We start from the raw sequence: 25,895 nt of genomic DNA, 5'->3' as shown, positions 1-25,895 counted from the left end.
TGCGCTGAAACGCGCAGGTGTCAAAGCAACGCAGCGCGTCGCGCGCCAGCGAGTATATGGCAGGACCGGTGCCTGGCAACGCCGGCCTGACACGAGGAAATGAACGCCAGCGAGCACGCGCACCACGTCACGACTAAATGTATTGGCGCCTTGACTGTGGTATGTAGTCATGTTTCCACATGGCACGATTCTCATGATTATCATGTTTGCGCCGGTCACGTACTTTCGTCATTCATTGGCGTCACGTAATAGCAAATTTGGCATATGTGAAGCTAGCGAAACGGCCACGAGCGCATAATGAGCGTAGCATGTAGGCTTGTTGTTATATGACACGCATCTCATGTTTATCATGTTTTTACCAGCATCATACCTTCGTCATTCATTCACGTCCCGTAATACCAAATGTGGTATAAGTGAAGCTAGCGAAACGGCCACCAGCGCATCATGAACGTGGCATGTAGTAATGTTGTTACATGACACACATCTTATGATTATCACGTTTGCACTAGTTACCTACCTTCGTTATTCATTCACGTACCGTAATATCGAATTTGGCATATGTGACGCTAGCGAAACGGCCGCGAGCGCATCATGAGCGTGGCTTGTAGTCATGTTGTTACATGACACGCATGTCATGATTTTCATGCTGGGGTCTGTCGCTTGTGTTCGCCATGCAATCATGTCATACCATACCAGTTTTGCAACATGTCATGCGAAGGAAACCACTTCAAGAGCTGCAGAACCATGAAATGTAAATCATGATATTTATGGCATACATGTCAGAAATGTCATGTTATGTCATTTTCATGTTATGACTACTCAAATATGTTCTTCTTACAGTCATCTTATGCCATACCAAGTTTGGTATCGATACCTATATTGAAACGACCAGGAGAGCTAAGTGTCGTAGGTGGCTAGATAGATAGATAGATACGCTCAAAGCCGCCGAAGTTCGCTGAGAAATGCTTCGAATTAAAAAAAAATTAGTACCAATGAAACAGTGGCGCTCGAATCCGGGTCTGATGGGTGCTAGCCCAGTATTCTATCATTGAGACAGCTGGTGCTTGGGAGTTGTCGGCAAACTTCGGACTTGTCGGAAGGAAGGAAAGAAGGAAAGAAGGAAGGAAGGAAGGAAGGAAAGAAGGAAGGAAGCAAGGAAGGAAGGAAGGAAGGACGGAAGGAAAGAAAGAAGGAAGGAAGAAAGGAAGGAGGGAAGGGAGGAAGGAAAAAAACTATCTCATACTCGCCGGAATGTTAGCTGCGCTCTATCAAAGTCTCTTGGTATTTGAACAAGCTTACTGTTAGTCTTTTTCAAAAAAGTATAGTTTGAGATAATAACGACCGCAGCATGAAGGTCCGCGATAAGAAGCTTTTATTGCGCTTAATATCCTTTCACCTAACATCCTGAAATTCAAAGCATGAAGTACACTTTTCTTAAACTATTTCATGCACGGAACATCAATTTAGCGGGAAACAAAGGTATATAGAAAAACTAGCATGTTTGGGTTTTTTAAATAAAGCATGCCACCATGCCATTGTAAATATACTTGGCTTGAATACCGTGGTTTTATTGAAATGTGGCATAATTACCTCATTGTTACCACAACTTGTCTTGATTAGCTTGTTCATAGCACTTCCTGGCCACACCAATCAAGTTTACCGCCCAGCCAAATTGCTAAGTAGCCGGCTGCACGTGCTCGAGCACTGGTGGACGATGAAGACAACAAAAAAGGCGCGCACGAGCCGAGCAGTGCGTTAGAATGTAGAGGCTCAACACGATAACACGTGGCCTCAGGTTTATCTGCGGTCACGATGTTGTGAGGCGCTCGGCCGAAACGAATCTCCGAGGCCACTATGCGAATTATTCTAAAGCACACTTTATGCAGAGTATAAATTATTCAAATGATTTTTAAAGTGTTTGTGTTTTTAGCAAAACATCATCAGGAAAAGCTTCTGACACATTTATTGCACGGGGGCAGTTTTGCACTCAATGAAATCACAAAAAAATGAAAGAAGTTGCCTGTGTTTCAAAAACACCGCTGAACTTTGTCGAGCGTCTTGACGCGATGATAGATTGCGTCGTAACCTGCGAAACTTAGCGCGCTGGGGAATGAATTTGAGTTCTCGCACTGTTGGCTCATTGAAAATAGTGTGTCACTAGAGAAGATCCAGAGCTTTGCCAAGCTCGGACCAAGCTCGGGTGATCTTGCATAGCGTCCCTGTCCTATATTTATGAGTTCTTCCCGGTGTTCTTGAATATCGGGCTACAAATTTGTAAGATTATTAACGAAATAACCAAGTAGCCCAGCAACGCATGCTTTTAATGAATCCTTGGCATGGGCGTAACAGCTGCGCTTGCCGTCCCTTCATCATAATGGGGAATTGTGTTCCGAACCTCGCGTTCTTATCTGGAGACACCCACCTCAGGAAATTGCACGCTCAGGCCGTTTTGAAAGCCCTACATTAGCCATAATACGACGTGACGTCACAAGTTGACATAATATATTGCATAAGACGCATAGTTTATGTAATGTACATATACAGTGCAAATAGATTTTTTAAACAGCAATAATGCAGTAATACGGAAAGACAGGCTAGCTGGTTTTGTAGCAGACAAAAAGCTCTAGCGCAACCACACGAGCACAAATACAATAGAGACCCACTGCGCTGGTCCCTGTGTCTCGATCGTGTTTGTCATCGTGTGTGCGCGCTAAAGGGACACTACGCAGCAATAATGCAACAAAATATCTATCGCCTTTAACGTTACGAAACCGTGATAAGAATATGAGAGAAGCCGGAATGGGGCGTTTCGGATATTTTTCCCTCTTGAGTTCTTTATTATGCACCGAAGTTTAAGCCCTCGGCCTCATAGCACTGTACCTCCGATTGATTGCGAAAGCTGTGCCTAAGACCAGATCTCAAGACTTTTGGCTGAAATGTCGACCACCGTATAACATCTAGACATTTGTTTCGGGCGTCAGCTCGAAGTTCAGGTGAAGTAGACATCAAGCTGATTTTCTTGGCAACACTTTTATAAGGTGCTCGTGTGCAAGTTATCAGATAACGAGGCTCGATATCTAAGGGATCTTCTTCGACGTAGAAGGCTGCGCTCCGTCGGTTGTTGGCGTGGGAGCCTGCGCCGCGCGGGGCGATTGGCTTCCCTTCGGTGAGGCGGCTGCGGGCGATTTGGCGCCCACCAGAATACCACGGGCGCTGAAGGGACCACACTTTGGCGGTGATTGCGTCCCTTTCGCAGCTGGCTTGCCTTGTGACTGCGGTGTCGCTGCGCCACTGGTGCGAGCCATAGATCTCATTTCAACACCAGGCGCCTTCAGTGCATGGGCAGCTGGTGCCTCGGGAGCATCGATAGTGCGCACCTTGGGAGCGTCAAGATTCATCGGCTTCATCGACATCTCCTGCTCCTGGAACACTTTCTCCGTGATCTTCACCATAAACTGTTGGAAGCGTATTGACGCAGAGAATGAACAACACGCAGCACAGGTTGCAGTACGCCGCGGTGCATGGCATATACGCCTGGTAAATTTCTAAAAATGTAAAGGTGCGTTAGAGAACGTACTTGCCCTTCTTTTTTGGCCTCTGGAAATTAATTCTAAGCAAGCATGTACAAATAAGCGAGTTTCCAATTGAATTACAATGTTTGATTGAATAGCTAGAATTCAAAGTTTTCAATATTTCGACATACAAGTCTGTAAAAGCGATAAGGCCTATTGTGAAACTTCACTAGGGTGGGATGATTATAGCGATGGCCGTTGGAAAAATAAACAAGGCTAAAACTATCGCTAACGCCGTTGCAGTAGGTCTTTCACGAAAATTTCCATAAATATCTTGTTGTAAAAGCGAGTGTATGCTGAGTTTAAAAGGAAATACGTGCTTTTCGTAAGCGAAAACACACAAGGAAACTATCGCCCCTCTTACTTGTTTTCATCTTAAAGGAACAGAGACACGAAAATTCAAACTCGAGTTGTGGCGTTCATTCGATTGCTTGGTACGCATAACTTTTCTAATCGAAGTATGAGTGACGTCCGTTGCGTAGAAGTTATTCTATTTTTTAGCGTCAAGAGCGTGACATCGATAATCTTAGTGTTGCCATCGCGGTGTCTACAGGTACTGTCTGGTGGTGACAGTTAGGCCCCTGGCAACGGCTTCACTTGTTTGTTTTGCTTTGTTCGTGCAGCACGTTCGTGGGAATGTTGCGTTTTCGTTGTGTTGATTCGGGTGATTTGTCGTTGAGTCGTAAGCGCGAATGCAACGCCTCCTAGAAAAACTATGCCTGGAACGTCACTCTCTTTTCAATTGGGAGCCTCCTGCCAGCACTTAATCTCGGAGGCCATGTCTCCTGCCTTGTGTTGCGACCGGCCGCCGCGTGAGACCGCTCCCCTCCGTACCGCTCAGTCACGTGACTTAACCGTACCCCTATGTCACGTGACATCACGGCTGCTCGGAGGAACCGGTGAGAGCAATGCTGTGTTCGTAGGAAGCGGCCGACGGAGAAGCTCGCCTTCGTACCTAAGGGGGAGGGTAAAATCAGAGGGTATGGCAGCGCACTCATGGCTCACGTTCCAGGCATAATTTTTTAGGAGGCGTTAGCGAATGTGATTATATGCACACTGAGCAGACTGTATTTCGCCTCCTGCTCGGCTCAGCCAGTCGGTGGTCGCGCCACTGCGCATGCGCCAGACGGTGAGCGTGTGAACGAACCGTCACTATGCGCCTGGACTGTAGCGAGCGAGGCGCCACGGGACGCGAGCAGAAACGACGAAAATGGCAGCCTCTTGTCCTTCGGAAAACATAGCGGTTGTTGGACCAACATGCAAGCCCGCAATGACACTTCAGCTTACAAGAAAATCTGCCTTCTTCAAGAAGTTGCCGCAGCCGATGCCTGTGAAAATCCGTGCATGTGGGTGACGTTCTACGCAGCAACACATCGAGAGCCGACATTTCAGGCCACAAAAGATCGTCTCAAGCTGTTTTGGTACAGCAGCCATTATATTACCTGTTCAAAAACGCCCTTTAGTTTTACTTGTCACAAGGCAAGGCGCTGAATGCGCTGCCTGAGGACAGCGCGTTTCAAACACGTTTGTGTTGCTTCGATTAATATAATTATGATTGATATGTGGGGTTTAACGTCCCTAAATCACCATATGATTATGAGAGACGCCGTAGTCGAGGGCTCCGGAACTTTCAACCACCCAGGGATCTTTAACATGTGCCCAAATCTGAGCACACGGGCCTACAACATTTTCGCCTTAATCGAAAATGCCGCCAGCCCAACTGTGATTTGATCCCGCGACCTGCGGGTCAGAAGCCGAGTGCCTTAGTGACTAGAACACGTGACATAACCTTGTTTGCGTTGCCTTGATGATTTAGATTGTAGTCCCGCTTTAAATCAAGGTGACAAAAAAAAGCTCATGCGTCAAGCACCACCGTAACGCGAGAGTAAATCAATTCGCACAGTTTTGAAACAAACTGTGCTTTCTTGCTGCAAGATAAGCACGATTTCCATTTTGCTGCTCAATATACTTTTGAATTTCATGCAGCGGTGGCGTCGTTATTACCTTGACCGAAAGACGCTTGGCTAAGACTAACAACCCGCGTTGCGCTCCAGTTACGTTGAGCATTTGAGCGGAACGGAGAAGGGACTGCAGAATTGGTCAGCTAATAGTGCTTATAGATGGTCGCAGAGGCATGCTTATATACGTGCGCACCGAGAAGACGAAATGCCAACTGAAACTGACGTCGCCATTTTGTGCGGCCACGTGATAAGACGTGTTGGAACCGTAGGATTGATTGATATGTGGGGTTTAACGTCCTAAAACCACCGTATGATTATGAGAGATGCCGTAGTGGAGGGCTCCGGAAATTTCGACCACCTGGGGTTATTTAACCCCAAATCTGAGCACACGGGCCTACAACATTTCCGCCTCCACCGGAAATGCAGCCGCCGCAGCCGGGATTTGATCCCGCGACCTGCGAATCAGCAGCCGAGTACCTTAGCGACTAGACCACTTCGGTGGGGCGGAACCGTAGGAGGTGACCGCTTGGCTGCGCAGAAATTTGGCGGGATTTACAACCGTTTCGAATTGCGTTCGATACTGCTCATAAAAATAGATATAACATATATTAATTCGTCTCTCTGTTGCATTATTAAAACCGTAATGGGAGATCCGTAACGACGCTTTGAAGAAAAACAAAACGCGACATGCGTCAAAGTTATTTCAGTTCTCCTTTAGGCGGAAGTACAGACTTGCGTTCTTCGGTTGCGTATGCCGCAAGATCCGTAAAATATTCCAATATTCGCCCGCGAAACTCTGGGCGATTGGCTTCATTTGTGAAAATTTCTTCACGCACCTCAGTTGCCACGGTTACACTGGACCAGCCATTAAAAAAGAATCTCGAATCCTGCTGCATGCTCCTTGACGAAGTGGAAACAACGAAATCGGTGTAGTTCAAGTTATCAACAACTCATACGACATCACTCACATCGAAGAGCTTCCCCCACGCTTGTACTGCAGCCGGCGTCATCAGCTTTTCATCCCTGGCTTGCAGAACCTCCACGACCGCTTCGCCGAAGATGCGGAAGTGTTCCGGCATTACACCCCGGCGCTCAGCGTGCGCCACGGCGTTCTTGTGGAGCAGTGCCTCCAGGAGCACGGCGTCGTCGGCGTAATCCACTATGGAGGTTAGCTGGAAGCTCACGGATATGGCGTGCGCGCGGAACTGCGGGTCTTCGCACAGCGTGCCGAGCGGCTTGTCGCGAAACCGCGGGAACAGCTGCAGGATCTCGGGCGACTTGATGAAGAGCGCTACCAAGATGGTGACTGCGTGGTCGTGGTTTTCCATGCAGTAGCAGTGCCACGTATAACGAAGCAGCCGGGCGTCGCTTCGCTTCAGGCCCGTCTCGGGGTCCTCGTCACCGGGCTTCGTGTTGTGGAGGCCCATTGGTTCGCGTTTCTCTGTGTTCGGGTGGGCACAATGCCTGCCGAAGACGTGGTCGTGCGTCTTGCAAGCCAGAAACAAACGGTATCCCGGGCCTTGCGCGTAATGCCGATCTCCTTGTCCTCTTCTTCTAGATGATGGTTAGGACTGCGATCAGAAAGTGCAGTGGAATTCACGAGTTAAGTCAGATATGACCGAATTTCAGCTGGTTTCTTGGTTCGAAGAAAAAATGCAAATAGGAAGATGTAAATAAAGTATGAATGATAAATATTTACAAGAGTCTAACCCCTGCTTGTTACTTATTAGAAATTTCTTGCTTTAGTTCTAGTTGACCATCTCTGGTGGCTCATACCCACAAAGATGGATTGGCCAATAATTGAGTTGTCTTATAAAATCTAATTCAATTTTAGAGTAAAAGAAGGTAAATTATGAAAACGTTACAAATTTTAGAATACAATTTTGGTGCTCACTCAAACGTACCTACTATAAAGCTTTTGTATACGTAATAGAGAATAACCTAAATCAAAACCTAATCTTAAATGAAAACCCAATAGAAAAAGTAAAAAAAGGTATGCGTATGTAGGCGCAGAAGAATAATTATAGAAATTAGTTCTATAGTTTTTCGGTTTCATTCATGTATTTCCGCACAGCCACGCAAACTTTCACACTGGAAAACCCAGACTGGGGCCTCTGAAGGACCAAATAGCCAGCACAAATAAATTCATTTCCAAAATACTCGAAAAACTTTCTAACATTGATCTATGAGCTGTACTAACTCGCCTATAGGTAAAAAAATATCTAAAGTTTCTTGCTCATCACAAAAAGCAGACATTGAAGAAAGAGCCCGACCAGACCTGTGTTGGCAGGGATATAGTTTCGGTACCCGACAGGTCACGAAATGATCGGCATCAAGGATATAATAACTGCCGTATTCCATTGAAGATTTGAGTGATGTACCTGCAAAACTTTCCATAATAGTACGCCGGAAAAATCGTGCAGCCGTTACATTAGCGGTTGGTGAAAAACACGGTAAAATGGGCTCACTTATTGATAACTTCACTAAAGAATCGGCCATTTTGTTTAGAAGCAGCCCCTCATGACCCGTAGTCCAAACTGATCTAACTTTTCTCAATTGTGCTTGTATTAATGAAAAAAAATGACTTTGTTATGTGCGATTCAGAACCAACACCAAGAGTGGCGCAAAGGGACAGAGAATCTAGATTTATAACATCCAATGTATTCCCGTGTTTACCTTTTGTAAGGCGTATACTACTGCCAGAAACTCGGCCATAAAAACTGGTATGAAGTCAGGTAGTCAGAGGGAATAGGACCAATTTAATTTTTAGCTGTGATGCATCTGTAGCAATGATTACGCTTGTTTTGACGCTCTGCAACTGTTCTTGCAATATATCATGCAGAGTGTAATGGGGTAGTAACTTTGTATTATTGGGAAAAATGTCATCAAATTTAATATCCAGATGGGGTGAACTATCATTAGTCAGCATTATTTCTCGGATACCTACATTCAGTGGGTCCAGTACTTGTTGCAGAAATATAAATTCTGGGGTGTGAAACCGTGGTCATCTAACACAGAAAATAATTCCGGAGAGGATACAAATGGTGTCTCTGACTGCTGTAGTGGTCACTCGTAAATTCCTAAAAACGCCTGAACGGTCAAGACTTGCTTCTACGGTGCCCTCCTCGTCTTTCCTTTATCTGGTTAACGCGCACTCAATCGGTACTGACCCTGCGAATAGCAACGGGAGGGGTGGCGCTTTGTTGAGAATTATTAGTGATAGAGGTTTCAATTATGAACACGGAATCAAACTCAGTGGCGTCCGTTTCTCAATGGCATTCTTGGTGCGCACCGTATTGAGATCTATGTGTGCCGCGCTCAAGATCTGACGCGCATGGCGACGATCTATGAGAATGAGAGATATTGGGCGCCCCGCGCAGCCCCCGCAGCAGCCAATCGGAGAGCAGCGGCACATTCAACGTTATGTAGTGTCCACTTACCCAACCACCAAATTGCACACATCTCTATGGGACAGCGCCTTCTTGGAAACAATACGAGAAATGGTGTTGGTGACACAGAATGCGTGCCACAGCATTTATTATATCGTCATGCAACTGTAGTTCGCATGCATCTCTATGGGACAACGCCATCTATTGTATAATTAGAGACACGCTACTGGGTACGCTGGAGAGAGGGATCGGGCTAGACCATAAAAAGCTTGAACCCTGTTGAAGTCTTTTGCTTAAAGAATTTTTCACTGAAGTCTCTATGAGCGCAGTCGTAGTCCTCTTCGCTCTGTTCTTAACAAGCGTGACCCCCTAAAGATGCACTGCCGAGGCTGTGGCGTCGGCTTTTGTGCTCCCGTACAACAGCTCTGAAAGAAGACGACCTTCTTCTCCATCGAACGCTTGGACAATTCCGAGTAGAGATTGTGCACGGCGTGTTCTCATCATTTTTTTGCTGATGAAGCATACGCTGCAGGCGTTGGCTAAAACTGAGGGCAAACTAACACGAAGCTGCAAGCGCAATGAAGAGTGGTGAAAGTTGACAGACACAAACACATAAAACTTTTGATTCATTCTTTTTGTTTTCCACTGGCTAGTTCAGTCTGCTTCGGAGATACACCCTAACTCTTTGTGTAGTTAGGAAACATTATCTCAGTTTTCATTCATTGGCCTTCATTTTCATGTGAATGCTCAATTCGCAGGTTTCACGCTGGGTGCGCAAGGAGTGGCAGGGTCGTGCCTACTTCTCCTTCATGGGCCACCCGCACTCCTTGAAGATCATCAACCTTCGCCACGAAGACAAAGGTACCTACGTCTGCTCAGTGACCTTCCGTGACGGGACCACCAGAAACGCCACTGTCTACCTGCAGGTCATCGGTGAGCCGTGAACCAGAAGTACTTACTATACTTGTCATTTTGGGAATCACTTGTTCTGCCGTTTTATTATCTGCTCGATGCAACCGCCAACACAGTCACCACTGGCATTGGAGCGTGAAAGAAAAAAAAATTCCTATCAACTTTCCTCATTAATTCACGTTGTTTCGAATGATGTATGAAGACCATAATGTGTCAGCTCTCTGTTTGTTTAGTAAGTAATCAATAGCAATAAGGATCTCTGAAAAGGATATTTGGTTGTTCTGAAAGTAGTGATGATGATAGCCTCATACCGAGTGTATGAATATAGAACAATCAAGCGTTAACGCCAAGTTAAGTTGTCTGAAGGATTACGTATCGACAATCTAATTGCACAAATGCGCATGGTTACACCGTTTGAATATCGTGGATTCTTCTACGAGGCTGTGAAGCCCGAATAAAATCTCGACAGGTAAGTAAGGACCTATGAATGCTTTAAAGGGGCAACATGTCTTCGAAGGAGAAAATGTTGCAACTGTTCTTCACCGTAGTAAGAAAGGTCCCGCATGTCTTTTCTACAGCTTTCAGCCTTTACTCGACTTGGGCAATTTATTATTCATCATTGTTCACCCCTCTGTCAGCAAAACAAGTAAGATTCTTGAGGCCAACTTGGTGTCTTTAACGAGCTGAACTGTGGTGACAATATTAACTTGTTTTCAAGTCCTTCCTGCCATCGAATGCACATAGGATGATGCTAGCAGCGTAGCGTACATACCATAGTACACAATCTACTTCGAGACTTACTGAAAGTTGAATAGAGCTGAGAAATTCTGCACAGCGTGGCCGTAATATATGCAAGCAATGAGCACTTAACTGCGTAAGTCAGCACATTATGACCGTGCAACGGAATATGTAATACGCCATGTAGAAACGAAAAGTTATTACAGGCAGCAAGAATGTCATGCTAAGAAGACATGTCGGGTAAACAATATCAAAATGCACGTTGAAACAAGTGGATGAACTATATCAAAAATAAAACCACATATATCTCAGCCGGTATGAATGCTTAACTCACTTAGGCGTTGTAATAAAATAATATATTTCACAAACACTTTAAAGAAACGTCTTTAGAAGGTCTTAGAATTTATTATGACTATACTATCGAAATACGTCTATTTCCATTATTACAGGAAGAATATTTCGCAACCCTGAATCGGTATGATCAGATAAGCAAATGTTTCTACCAATGGGAAAATTATCGCCCTCATATTTTGAAAACTGGACAACGCCAAGCCCTCTCGTCAAACGAAAGGGATTCCTAGCATATATCTACTTAAACATTGAAGAAAACGCACTTCCAAAGATGTCCGCAGTAGCTCTAAAGCCCGAAAGAGAGAAGGAAGTCAACCGAAAAAGAATGTAATATAGGAAAAGGCGCACGGTGCTCGGAGTGGGGAATCCAATTAATGGTGGAGCAGCTCTTAACACCCTCTTTTCCCAATGGCCGATTCAGTTCACGCATCACCGGGAGAGGGTGCTGGCATCAAGTGGTAATCATGTCGGCTTGTTTTCCGCCTCATTCGTGCGTCGCGCTCTATCGACTTGGGAGACGGCTTCAGATTCGTTTCTTTGTCTGCTTGATTCTGTTTAATTTTGTTTGTTCCTTATTTTGTTGTTAGCTTATTGATTTTGGGACGGGAGCTGTCCTTGGTATTTTTAGTTTATGTAGCGGCTGATTGCTTGCACGCAGTGCCTCCGGAGCCACCTGTGATCATGGACACGCAGGGAAACGTTCTCACTGGAAAAATTGGTCCTTTCAACGAAAGCAGCCGACTGAGTCTCATCTGCGAGGTCAGAGGCGGTAAGTAGCTGGTTTCTGCTTTATCAGTGGAATAAAGATAGCCATATAAAGGAGGATTACAAGGAGAAAGAAAATGGGAAGTTTTAGCGATAAGCAGGTTAACATAAGTACATACGATGTTCAATAAACACACTGGATTGGTTAGCATATACACACCCAGAGGTTAACAACTCGCTGGGTGGTTGAGAAAGGCGGCTAGATTATCGAGTTTAGTGAGAGAAAAGACTCAGTTAATTAAGGGCACTTATATGTTACACAGTCGTGGTGAATGAGAAGGACCTAGCTGGAATAGCGAGGGGTGGGTCCCCGCTAATGCTCACTTGTACAAACTTCTCGTCGTACGTAGGCGTTGACAGGCAGGAACATCAACGATCGTCAAACCGACAGTATCAGCCGGAATTTGTAATCTGCTAACCTCAAGCGTCCATGTGCCCTATAAATTCTTTACCAACATATTGTTACGGAAATGATGTAAAGGAAGAGCAAGGACACAAGCAGCTGACAGGCACGCGAGTGTGCCAATCAGCCATTGTTACTCTTGCCTGTGGTTTTTTTTCTGTGTAAATGCATTTTTTACAGAAGTCACCAATCTCGTAACATATTGGATAGAGGTGCTGGGTCATCATCAGGCAACGGAGCTCCGCAGCGGACGTCGCATCAGTTTTCCAGCCATGGCAAATGCTGAGCCGTCTACGTCAACGTCTCTGATGAACACGGCTTCGCAACCATAGGTTTTCACGCCACTTAAGGATCCCGGTACACTCTGCGGGACAGATGGCATCGACGTTGACAATTCGTTGGTCACGTTCGAACAAGTGAACATGCCGAACAGATGGGATTCCACACTTCAGTTGGCTAATGTGCTGTTTCAATGGAGCGGCATGGCCAAGGTGTGGTGTGAAAACAAAGAAGAACTCATAAGCTGGAACCAATGCAAAGAAAAGATGCGAGAGGCGCTTGGGAAAACCGCCAGTCGTAAGATCGCGGCCAAAAAAGGAATTGGCCTGTCACGCCCAATACCCCACGGAATGATACATTGCATACATTCAAGACGTATTGACCCTCTGCCGAAAGGCCGAAAGCGACATGACAGATGGTGATAAGGTCGGGCATGTCCTAAAAGGGATTTCCGACGACTCGTTCCATCTCCTGATGTGCAAGGGCTGTTCCATCGTGGACACGATCATCAAAGAGTTTCGTCAGTTTCAGCAAGTGAAAAGTCGCTGCATTCTGTCCGACTTCCAAACACCGCTGCAACATCGACTTCGCGAGGACCACTCCGCACCACAACGTCCGTCGCCGCCGGGAGACCTGACACGCATTGTTCATCGCGAACTGGAAGCAATGGCACCCTCAGCATTCTATTCTCTTAGTACCGATACCACTCCTGTTACCGTTCCTCTTGTTCAAGCCATCGTGCGCCAGGAGCTTGAAAACATCGGAGTGCATTCTGTGTGCCATGTCACCGCGCCCACAGTTAGTGAACGCCCTATCGCGATGCCCTCTTCTGACCGACAGTTTTCTCCACGTATTCGCAACCCGGCTGAGTGGCGAACTGCAGATGACTACCCTATATGTTTCAACTGCCACCGCGTTGGACATATCGCTCATTACTACCGCAACACATGGTCTTCGGCACCTCGTGCAATGACCAATATGACCCGTTTTGACGGTACCGCCTGCACCCACCTGTTCACCTGCCGAAGAGTCCAATGCCGTTGACCATTCTCGAAACACTCGGTACAGCCGCTCGCCTTCTCCACGTGGCCACCAGTCTCGTTCACCGCAAATACGTCACTCATCATCCCGTTCGCCGCAGCCACGGTGCTTCTCGTCTCCCGTGGCTTTCGGCCGCATCGTCTCGGAAAACGGAGAAATGCAGCCCCCGGAGGTGGTGCTGCATTGACGACTTCCGCGGCAAATCCTCCCTCCGTTCCTACCAGACGAAGTGTAATATACGTTGAAGTAGATGGCGTACCTGTACAAGCACTTGTAGACACAGGGAAAATATACGTTGAAGTAGATGGCGTACCTGTACAAGCACTTGTAGACACAGGGAAAAAGCATTTAGGTCATGAGTTCAAGCCTACCCACACGTTTAAAAAAGTTCTGACACCAGTGGCTGCACAAATGCTCCGTGCGTGACCGATGGCGGCATGCCCAAGTTCTCGGTCTGTGCACTGCCCGCTTAAGTAGAATGGACCACACTACTTCTGTCATTTTAGCCGTGATGGACCACTGTCCTTATGACGTTATCTTAGGACTGGATTTCTTGTCGAAATATTCTGCTTTTATTGATTGTGCTACCGGCGTCCTTCAGCTAGAGCTGCCTCCGATAGTCGCTCAACCCCACACTGCCCCACCGCGCCTGTCAGCTGCCTGTGTCCTTCCTCTTCCTTTACTTCATCTCCGTAACAATATCTTGACCATGAAGACTAACCTATTAACAGCATGACGCAACCTTAGCCTTCTGCAAAACACAGCTGCGTCCAATGGTTGATGCATATCGAGCACCGCAAATATGGCACGTTTGACACCATACACAACGTCTATTTAGAATTATTTTTTCACTAGATGACATGAGACATCGTTTATTTAAGCATAGCGGCCGATATTAGCTGTATTGAAGAAGAATTACCAGTTCTGCAGCCACACCGCTTCCGCCACCACAGCTTAGTTAGCAGAGCATCGGACGCGTTGTTCGAAGGTCACAAGTTTTGTGCCTACTAGCGGCAAGCTATATTTTCGTCCACTTTCCTTTCTTCACTATTGCATTACAATTTCAACTACTAACATGCCACATACATGCCCATAGTTGTATACCTATGGTTGTATATGGTTATCCCTATGGTTGTATATAACCACGAAAAACGGGCTCCTGAAGTACCCGTGTTTCTTAGTCCAGAAAATAAACACATATAAAAAACCATAGAATTTAAAGTAGGCATTGGACAAGATCTTAACTAATTTTTATGGGACATGCCAATTTGTGAAGCAACCGGCGTGCCCGTAATCTTATCGGCTGTATTGTACGACGATGTCGGCTTACTAGTAAGGGTCACTATTACTGGATTCTGGGTGATAGCCAAATAACGCAGCTCTGGAGAAAAAAGAAACAAAAAGCAGATTTTCGACTCAGTCCCTTGTTCCTCATTTCAGTGAACAGGCACCACAACACGTCCCGCAAATTTTTCGGTCGGTGGCTAAGTGATGGATATTTAAAATACTGGTGGTTAATATCCCCATCTTTTCTTTTACTTGTTTTTCTTTCTTCCTCAAACAATTGCCAAGCCATTGACGCTACTGTGCTCTCTGTGTTGCCCTTTGGCCTATATTGTCAAGCCTTGGGAGCAATCTTAGTAGCCTCGGCTGCATTTGGAAGCTTGCAGCAAAAAAAGTCACTGCTGCACCTAACATTTGACTAAACATTAAAAGCCATACTGAACGGAGGCGTAAATGAAAAATTACCAGTGGCAATTATTGCAGTGCTACACAAATTCAAACCTTGCGCACTTTTTGACGTCACACGTTGTTGTATACATCTTTGTTATTGGCTAATATACACTATCTATGGGTCTCTGTATGAATTCTGCCGTAGTATAACGTGCGCTCTGCCTTGAAAATGCGGGAGTGTCTGCATGGTTAAGTGACATCAGACGACCCAGTGTAAAACACGCAGTATAGAAGGCGCATGCATTAGTGAAATTGTGCTGCCATTAAAAGAGGATTAATTGTCTTTGCACTCTTCTAGGACGGGGCTCTTTTCTTCATTTTGTATTGTTTGTTTGGTTACCTACTCTCTTCACGAACTCTTCTTTTATTTCGCATCTCCTATCACCATGTCGATTCCAGAGCAGCCACCGAAAGGCCTCTTCTCGTTATACACAAGATGTCCCGAATATCACGCAGCATGGTTTAAAAAAATGAATGTGGTTACGTGAGCTAGTCGCACGACCCTTTACTGCTTAAGAATGGCGCAGAAAGCAAACAAAGATGTAGAAAGCGCAAAGTTTCAGTATGACAGCGTCCGCTTGGCTAACATGCACTGAAGCAGTGGTTCAATGGCATGGATCCTTCAGGGTCGCCTTGTTTATTATACATGGGATGAAGGAACCCTTGCAGTGAAAGAAATTAAGGGGGTTGGGGAAGTTTCGTAAGTTAACAGATCATACACCGTGACATAGGGAGTGCCTATTATTTATGCCTTGAAAAGAACTATTGGTCATATAAAACTGTCGCGTCAAACGGACCTCTCCCGCTTGTCAATACGTTGTTCAGCCAGTATGCGCAGTCATACCGTTGCTAGCTGTGTTCTCCCTTCAGTATAGAAGCATGTACATGTTCTTTCAACGTCATCTTATATCCATGTTTATGTAAATGACATCTGTTTTGTCATCATCGTTAAAGTATGTCTAAGAAGGAAATGTTCTGTTGAGTGTTATTGACGTATGTGATAATTTTTTCTAAGCACAGCAGCCCAGAAAAAGTAGGCTCACGCGCTTTGCATCATACAAAACTGCTACAAAGGCTTTGCAACTGTTTCACGAAGAGGGTAAAGTTAGCTCCTCCGCTGTGCAGACTATCATGTGGGTAAATATTATAAAAGTCACAACGAGCTGCTCTCGGGGCTTAAACGAGCTGCTCTCTACTGTGGCTCAACGAGCTGCTCTCTACTGTGGCTTAAAATTGCACCAAAGTTTTTAAACATGAGCATGGGTTTCGCGGATCTGCATTTAAGCAATACTGCAGTAGAGATATAAGTAAAGGGTACAAAATGATAAGTGAGAGATATTTATCGGGAGTAGTAACAAACTCTTTGTTGAATTCGCACTCGCGTGTGGCACTGCGCCATTCAGTCGGTGGCTCAATCGATGACTGCACACAGTAGCAACTCTCTCGAATCATGTTGTGGACAACTTCATCATGTTGTGGACATACGAGTATTAGGCATGGTGTTCTTTGATAGCAGCTGGTCATCCAGCTGCCTCACTTGATAAATGGTTAGCTTTCTTGAATCAAATCGAAGAAAGTGTTCTCTTTTATGCCGCAGACATTATGAGCAGCACTGTCGACTCTTAAAATAGTATGTGCCTCCTTTAAGACAACGTCCACTCGAAGCCAACAGACAACGCAGTGTTTCTGCATTGTTTGTATACATGTTAGCAGGCGCACCTAAAGATTAGGAAAGAGTTCCATTACTTGCATATGATTTATTCGGGGATAAGTTCACCCTATTTCTCATGCTGAACTAGATAGCAAGTATCATCAGAGGCACAAAGGGCAGTTTGACTCTTGCGGACGAAATATATATCTATATTGAGGTCCATATTATGAAGAATCACTAAAGTTTCCGTTTTTGTGCATACATGCACAGTACAAATACTGCGGCAGCATAGACGCTTCAATACAAAGTCTACATGATAGTATCAAGGACCCAGCCTATCACTGCGTTTTGCGACAACAAGAAAGAAAGTTTTGGTTCGCTGCACTAGCAGTGTCGTGATAGAAACCAATGTTCCGTTAAAGCCTTTCGCAATAGTGAAACACACATGGTATGTCGTTAACACCGAAGCAATGCGAAGAGCAGCAACAGTACAGCATGCGGAACAGACCGTTGTGTCCGCCCTGTTATAACCTTCCCCGTCCACTGACGAAACGCCACGAAAGCTCTCGATACATTACGCACGTGCGCAAAGGCACGCACGCAAAAACGCTAGAGCACAACGGGTGGACTTGAGCCGCCAAATTGCATGCATAGTTCAGCAGAGAGCCCCGCTCTCGTAGGTGACAGATGGCACCGTCTCGCGGAAACACGGCCGCGCATAATCAGGAACCGTGTAATCAATGGCCGACCGATTATTCCGCGGTGCACACCACCGGCTCCGTCCTCACCCCCACTGGCCATGCGTGAAGCGAGCAGTCCGTGCCCCAGTTGTCGTCGAATGAATCAAGGCTTATACCAGGTGTTCTGAAGCTGGCTGCAGCTAGAGGCAGTTTTGCACGGAAATAAGAAGGGGGAAATCCTGCTCTACAATCACACACCTGCAGATGCAATCATGAACGATGCCTGTATTTCTCTACGATTTATGCAGATTCATATTTACACCGACTGTGGTTTCTTTCATCCCTAATTAGCTCACGCATACGTACAGTCTTAGCTACGTTCAATACTCCTTTCATATTAGGCAGGTACATCGCAACAGAAATGCACATCCTCCGTGGTACCTTCCGGAGTTTAGAGCTATAGCAGATATGCTCATTTGTTTTTTACTAATAGTTTCATATATTCTTCGCATAAAAGAATTTTGAATAAATAGCGCAGATATTATTAGGCTACGGTTCATTGTTGCATTGTGACATCACTAAAATTCCAATTTTCTCCAAGGTCCCTACTTGGGCACCGATGTTTTTGCACGTCACCTGATTACAAAGCCGATGTATATGCAAAAAACCTGTGGTAGAGTTTTTATGAAAACATCACCTGATATGTTGGTAGATTGAATGGACATTCCGCCAAGAAAAAAAAAGGTGTTTGAATCTAGTTTCAGAGTTCAGGATTGCGAAGCATGTGACTCCATTTAAAGAAACATGAGAATGTCCTTTGCATATCTATTTACTATCGTGGAAGAGTAATCGAACTTAGAAATGAGTCAATAATACTCTCAAAAAGAGCCACACACGTGGGAACTCACGAATCACAAAAACAGAGAAACCTTGTTCCCTTATCTTCCACGTAGTGAAGTCAGCGTTATAATTACTGTGTTCATTTAGGCTCTGCTTTAAAATTTATTATTACTTTTTCACATTAAATGTTTTCCCTGATGTCAATACACATCGTATTGTGCGAAAACGCTGGAAAAGAGACATTGAATGTCTAAGAAAAGCCGTTTCTGCGTGCATATTGTGCTTTCATGGTTAGGTGCTTCTTGGTACTTTGCCGAGAGATTTCGGTAATCGATGCAGTGCGAGGACGACACTTTCTTCTTTATTTGAAAATGACGATTCCTACATAGTATTCTGACAATGTATGATAATTCACCTAATGAGACCTGTAAGCTATCGTGTAAGTGAGCAAAATGCACTATGTTTCATGGAACTAAAACCACTCATTTGAAAAAATAATTTTTAACTGACGCTATATATGACTAACGACATATCGTTTGTCATCAGGGGCTACCATCACTGTATTTTTAGCCATCACTCTATTTTCAACCAAGGTCAATTATTCGCAGCTTTTATTACCCACCTTAGCACCAAGTTAATCGTTAAAAGAAAGTGAACCAGTAATAAGAATGAAAATACGTATTTGATAAATCCGTCATAGGAATCGGTGTAGTGCAAAAGTAAAACGTATTCTTAAAAAAGTTTAATGTTTATTGCACATGTAAGAGAGCTCGCACAATGTCTATCGGTGTTTGGCAGCTATAGCACCGTCTAACGTGGATGCACCCAAGTTTATGCTCACTGGCACATATTCATCTCGACCACTATTGGCCTTGATCAATGATTAAAGAAGTCGATGGGGCAGGTGTAGTGTTTCCCGGTGCGGACGTAATCGGAAAAACCCTGGTGTGACAGCCAGAAGAAAGTCTTTGAATAAACCGAGAGCTTAGGCGAAGTTCGCCACTTCGCGGCATGTCAGAGAGTTGCTTAATGTCATTGCGAGATCAGAGAAAAATGTAAAGTGCGTGGAGTCTTCTCTTTATCTGGCTGCAATAATCGTAGAGGCGAGCGTTAGCGAAGAACGCAGTGGCTTAAGTGAGTGGCGTCGAAGAGCTATCTTTATTATGGACGAATACTGTAAGCGAAGCCGAGGCATGGACTAAGGCTACCACCTCACGCTTTGTTAAGCCACTGGCGAAACTGCATTGCTTTTAGTGATAACCCGCGAACGTGGACAAATACGTAGCAGGAGCTATTCTCGGAGACCAGGGGTGTTGCATATTACTTCACTTTACCGCTCCCAAACACCACCACCACTCGGCTTACCCAGAGGTAAGTGATAGTAAAATGAAATATATAAGGTCTGCTCGACTTGGCTACAGTTTCTGTACGTAGTTCACGAAAGTGTAGTGCCCGTGCCGCACGCGCCAGTTCATCTAGTGCTAGTGCAGCATGACACGCGCAATTTCGGGGCAGCGATCAAGTGGAGGGTGAAAGTGCAGCCACGCCGTATACCTTGCACTACTCGCACGAGACGAAAACTAGCGGTGAAGCTATATAGTGATAAAGTGCCGATCAACTCCTTCAGCGTGACATCAAATCTATTGCTTAAGAGCAGTTGATGCGAGCGGCACTCGCCTAATTGTGCGACAAGTGCTACGCTCTTGTTCTAGTGCAGGAAGTGACCAAATCGAGGAGACCTATATAATGTGTGCTTGTGGAGCCTCCACAACGTATGACGTGCGCTGTGCGTAGTGTGCCCGCTTTTTTTTTGTCGGCTGCCAATAGGTCAGGGGCTGGACAGAAGAAAAAAATGTTTTAAGAATTCGGTCTTTCTGCTCGTCGTTCTCATATGAGAGTGCTAGTCTCTTCAGTGGTGAGGTTACATTGCTTTTACCAAGCATTTTGCGAAGAATTCCCCTAAGCTGATTCATGTCTTCAATTTTCCCGAAACGCTCACAAGTGGATCACCACTGGTATTGACTCAGATTCTCCCCGTGTTGTTTAATAAGCTTGAAGATTTCTTTCATGCGATGAAAAGTCTAGCAGCGTCTGGCGTGGGTCTTGTACCTTTGTGTGAGGTTCTTGACTTTGCATAAAGCCATCATAAGCGAGTCAACGCCTTCATCATCTTCTTCAACGAATGTTTTTTCTGTGGTAGAGCTAGGATTACTACGCAAACGTTCTGCGAATTTTTAAATAGCTTCAAATTTTCCTTCAGTACCATCCCGAAAGTGGGAAGAGTTGGTAGATCAGATACGTGTGTGCTGCTTGGGAATTTTCCTAATAATAGAGAAACTAGTGGGGTAATTATCCCTGACCCACGTTGTAGAATGAGTCTTGCAACCCTTCACTGCTTTAAAAGGGTGGCGATGGTCAAGTGTTGAGTGGTATCAGACTGCTTTGCGTGCAGCCAAGCCCTGGTGTGAACCCCATATTGGTTGCAAATATGAAGTGGTAGTGATTCCCGTTGATAAGCAAGGCGTCCTCTGGAATCAACAGTAACATATCCCCAGATATCTCTTTTACTATTGAAGTATCCGTCAATTATTATGCTAGTGCCCTAGGCCACACGCAAAAGCTGCTGTATCCACACGTATTCATGCACCGCAACAAGGGCGGTGGTAGACCAAAGCGACCACCAGTGCGTGCCATCTGCATTTCCTTGGCAGAACATGCTTGACTGCCACAACCTCTCTGTACCGATTGCTCACTTGTGTGTTTTCCATGAGTATTGTAATGAATCACCTGTGAACTAATACTGCCGCCTCCCCTTCAGCAAAGGAGCATTATCAAAGGGCGTCCTAGGCAATCGAGTGATAGTTAGGTTGGCGAATGTCTAATAATTTCGCAGTGAGATTGGACCTCTTATTTCTTAAAGCAGAGTGATGAGAGGTTCATATTGATCAACCTGAAAATTTAATGCTTCAACATTCTCAAACATACTCTAGTAGCTTCATTGTATGCATGTATTATTAGGAACTTTCATGAATATTTCTTGCTACGATGGTGGGCGCGCGGGTAGTTCATCTTGCATATGTCTACCGTCGCTTTAATTTGTGCGATTTCTCGCTCGTTTACTTGTTGATGTTGCATAATTACTTCTTACGGTTGCGCCATGGCTCACTCAACGCCATGCATGCAGGAGTGCAGCACTTTCGTCAGTGCCGGATTTTTCATAATGGGTGATACATAGGCATCACAAGGAGCCTTGTGATGCTTATATTACTTTTCAACGCGCAGCTACGTCGTAGTGTAAGATTGCAAAGAGTGCTCTGCAGCAGGTGGTGACGATATATTGGCGGGTAGAGGTTCACCTGGTTTATTATGCTTTGCCAGTATTGGTGGGTTCACCAATGTTGCTCGCAAATTGCTTGTGAGGCCTGCATACTAGAGGTCACTTGTTGTTACATTGTGTCTTCTTTCTATTGCATGGAGTTTTCCATTTGTTGTGGAACTTCGTCCACGCGCCTGTCGAGGCTGCCTGTAGTTGTTCGAAATGGTAACATATATCCTCAATCTTACTGATGTTTCTTGCCACCGTCGATGCCGTCACCTGCGACGATGTCGGCAACAGAGTGTCTGGGTTTTCAGGACTGTTGCTGGCTGGTTTACTTGTTTCAATTTTGTGGCGGTGCTCTTCTTGGGCAGCGGTGGGCTTGTGGCTTTAATAGCTTTAGCAGGGCAGCTTGCACAATGTTTGGTTGCAGAATGTTGTGCGGCAACGCTGGTGGAAGCAGTCTGCCCTATAGGGCGAGCGATAGCTGACGGCAGGATCTCCTGTATTGACAATTGGTTAAGCGGCCCGACGAGCACGAAAAATTGGGGGATCCTTAAGCTTCGCCTTTAATAGTTGAATGTGATAGCGAAATCCGGCCCCTAGTGCATCCTTCAACCACTAAGTGCATACTTATTCATATATTTTGTTAAATACACACGCACGCACACACACACACAGTAGATTGGGCCAGCGTGCGCTATTATCACCGAATGGACTCGTTTTCATCGTGACACCTGTCGACCTAAATGCGTTAAAGGGGCTTTGAAAACCTTTTTCAAGTAACCATGGAATGAATTCAGTTGAATAGCTTATTGCCTCACGAATTCAACGCTGCGAAAACTTTAAGATTGCGTTCAGTGCGAATGGAGTTACAAAGGTTTGTCGCACGCTGCAATTGCATTATCTCCTGTCTCGTCCGCTGGAAGCTAAGCAGGGAGGGGTGGCCCGGCAAATAAACTACCACGCCTTGTGACCTTGAGCACTTTTTCTTCGAATGCGCGGCTTTTGCAGTGTGACTGCGCGCACACGCGTGGACAAGTAGTGGCCTCCCGCGGATATCTCAGTAACTTGATTTTCGGTCACACACGCACAGACGATTTTTCGCTCATAACCAAAGGAGCCCACGCCAGCGGCGCGTTTTCTGCGGCACGAGCTCTTTAACGCTACCGCGTTAAAAAGTGTGGCCTGCTCAACCTGAGAGCTCCAACCACAGTTCACCCATGAGAGGAAGTTGGCCGTGTCCCACTCCGATGGTTCACTCTCCTCGTGATCCATGCTCTCCTCGGAACTCGTTGTAGTGAGTTGCGTCGGTGTCGAGTGCACTGAACCGGCCAACGCTGCCGCATCGTCTGCTCCTAGTAGGAGAAGCATTCGAGGCCACGTTGAGCTGGCGTTCCGATGTTTCGTTGTGATTTCATCAGTACAAGAGCCGTGGGTCGCTTCAGTTGTTGAAGTGGGCCTATTGGTACAGGAGCGTTCACTGAGCCCATGATTGTAGTGGGCTAAAAACAAACGCGACCACCAACTGGCGTGGCCGTATTCGAGCCGAGCCAACGCGTTAGTCCCCACTTATTAGAAAGGCGCAGACTTCCGTCAATGAAGAAATTGTCTAGTGAATTCCCAAGAGTACGTACGCTTCACTTACTCAGGTGATGTTCACGATCTTGCACACCGAACTGCTTCAACATTGAAACACCGAACTGCTTCAACTCCAAAAACATACGTTGAAAAATTCCCTAGAGTGCCACACAAAAATGTGGAGTTCATATGAAGCTCGTCTAAACTGGTTGCACGCTCAGAGCGTCCCCCCGTTGGTTATATGAAGCAGTGTGTTTCAAGCATGTTGTCATCATCATCATCTGAAGGGTAACTGAATCTCTAATACTTCGCAAATGACCCACGTTTCTGTGCTTGATGCCACTCCTTCATCCCAGACTGGTTTCTCTTATACGTTCATCTGAATTGCTTTACACCATTACTTGCATGGACTCATATTCTGACTCTATCTTCTCTTTGAATTCAGTCTGTTACGATAAATTATAATGGCTGGTTTTTGCAGTACTTTGTGCTGTGCAGTATTGAATAAAACATGGATGACGAGAAGAGAAACGACAGTGATCTTGCGTGTTGTGACAAGATTCAGAACCGAGCAGCCTAGCCGCGGTGGTCCAGTGGCTAGGTCCAGGTACTCGACTGCTGATCCGAAGGTTGCAGAATTGAATTCCTGCCGCGGTGGCTGCATTTTCGATGGATGCGGAAACTGTTTAGGCCCGTGTGCTCAGATTTGAGTGCACGTTGAAGACCCTCAGGTGGTCAACATTTCCGAAGCCCTCCACTACGGCGTCTCTCAATATCATATGGTGGTTTTGGGACGTTAAAGCCCACATTTCAATTAAATTAGAACTGGGCAGTTGTTATGGCTTTTTTCAAATGTGTACAAGGGAGCGACTGTTTGCTCACCCTGTAGGTTGCAAAAGTGACATTGTACGGACGCTCGATGCGACGTCAGGAATACCACGAATTGTGTTGCCTTGCTACAAAGTAGCGTTTGTTCGGCTTAAATGAACTTTTTTCACATCAAACAGAATTAATCCTGTAGCATCTGCTCCATAACATTGCCCAATGTAAGGACATAGGAAATAGATTGTAGCAGAAGAGAAAATACCCTTGAAAATTGAGTGTTTGTTGTGTTTCTTGTAGGCTGTAACGGCGCCCTATTAGACAGCATACAACTGCTGATGCGAGCAGAACAGAAAGAAGAAAACAACAGCAGACTGATAGAGAGGACAATGCACTCAGAGTTCGACGTTGTTTGTCCGCTAGAGTTCCTCGCCCGAGCCACCTCACATATCTTAACTTCTATATTTTCTTATTAAATGCGAAGCAGCTCTTTGACTAGCGTGTGTAATGCTGTTCCTCGTACGCACCACGCTCTCCTTGCCACAGGTGTTGGGGCGGTGCCTAGTAGGTCACTCCCTCACTCGCAGTGCTCGCGCGTTGACGTCACTGTCTCCCTAGCCTGTCGCCGCTCGTAGCGTGTCATCTCAATCGCTTCACTCTCTCCACCGCGTGCAACGTTCGAGCGCACATTGAATGGAAACACTACTTCGGCTCATTTATCGGCCATGAAACTAACACTAAACCCAACCCGCTTTATGTATTTTTGCGTTTGAAAGAAACATTTACTCTAGGTAAAGGCTCCACCAAGCTTCATCATTACAGGCAGAGAGACAGACAGAAAAACTTTATTACCAAGTGTGTTTGGACTCCCAAAATCTCTGGACCACAGCGCGGATCCACACCATGTCTACACACTATAAACCGTTCTTCCAGCACCCGCTTCAACGTCCGTGTCAGCTGGGTAAACAGTGGGCGCACCACTGCTGCTTCGAATCTCATTATGGTTCCCTTCGAAAAGATGGTCCATACTTTCTGATGAGGGTGTGTTAAGAAAAATAGGCTATATAAATATGCGTTTTTCTCAATTAGTCCGAATGTTAAGCAAGCGAGTCCTCCCACTTCCCCAAAAAGAATTTTCGGGTATGCGCCTGACTCATCGATAGCTGAGACCAACGGAGGGGCAGAAAATGGGAACAGTGCAGCACACCAACTCTGAGGTAGATCAAGATGTTTTGCAGCAGTCTAGCTGGAATCTCATCTTTTCTACAAAAAATCGTAATGGATGCCATGAGAGATCCCAACGAAGTGGTCGAACATAACTTTAGACTTATAGGTGAGAGGTACGCAAACACTAGACATGAAGACCTGGGCGTCGTTGCATTCTTCTGCAGTGACACAGAGTCCTGTTTCTCGCAAAAGTAGAACCACCGGAACGAAATAGGAAGATCAGCAGGCTAATCTTGATGGTGCGAGGCACAATTGACCGGAGCGCATTACTTAAGGCTACACTTTTGATGGAAAAGAATGATAGCTATATGTGACCGCATAGCACTGATCAACAGATCAGCCCTCATAAGAACGCTATTTCACGCGTAGTTGTTGTAGCTACTTATGAAGAGTGCCAGATAAAAGAGAAATGGCAAGCAAACAACTATACGTATGTATTATCGTTACCAGAGGGCGGCTTGATTGTGCGGGCGCTGGTGCGCCATATTAGCCTGTTTAGGTAGTACAGGACCTACAAGACGGCTCAACTTTACTGTATCTTACTTAAGACACTGTTCTCCACCGGTCTGGTTATTTAACACTGTAACATAACAGAGTTTCATAACCTATACTAAAGTATCAATACTAGTACCA

The 25,895-nt window shown here is 45.5% G+C and overlaps 1 protein-coding gene across 1 annotated transcript in view; it reads left to right on the top strand.

The window, feature by feature from the left end:
* The window catches only part of LOC119177877 (neural cell adhesion molecule 2-like), a 202,135-nt gene that overhangs the window by 153,351 nt on the left and 22,889 nt on the right, over positions 1–25,895 (top strand). The window contains exons 3-4 of the mRNA XM_075887360.1: positions 9,681–9,855; positions 11,582–11,692. Coding sequence (XP_075743475.1) covers positions 9,681–9,855; positions 11,582–11,692 — 286 coding nt within the window. The remainder of the gene's footprint in view (positions 1–9,680; positions 9,856–11,581; positions 11,693–25,895) is intronic.

This window comes from Rhipicephalus microplus, chromosome 1 (genome assembly GCF_043290135.1).
Source record: "Rhipicephalus microplus isolate Deutch F79 chromosome 1, USDA_Rmic, whole genome shotgun sequence".
NCBI classification, from domain to species: Eukaryota; Metazoa; Arthropoda; class Arachnida; order Ixodida; family Ixodidae; genus Rhipicephalus; species Rhipicephalus microplus.
This window is presented reverse-complemented; position numbering and strand designations above follow the sequence as displayed.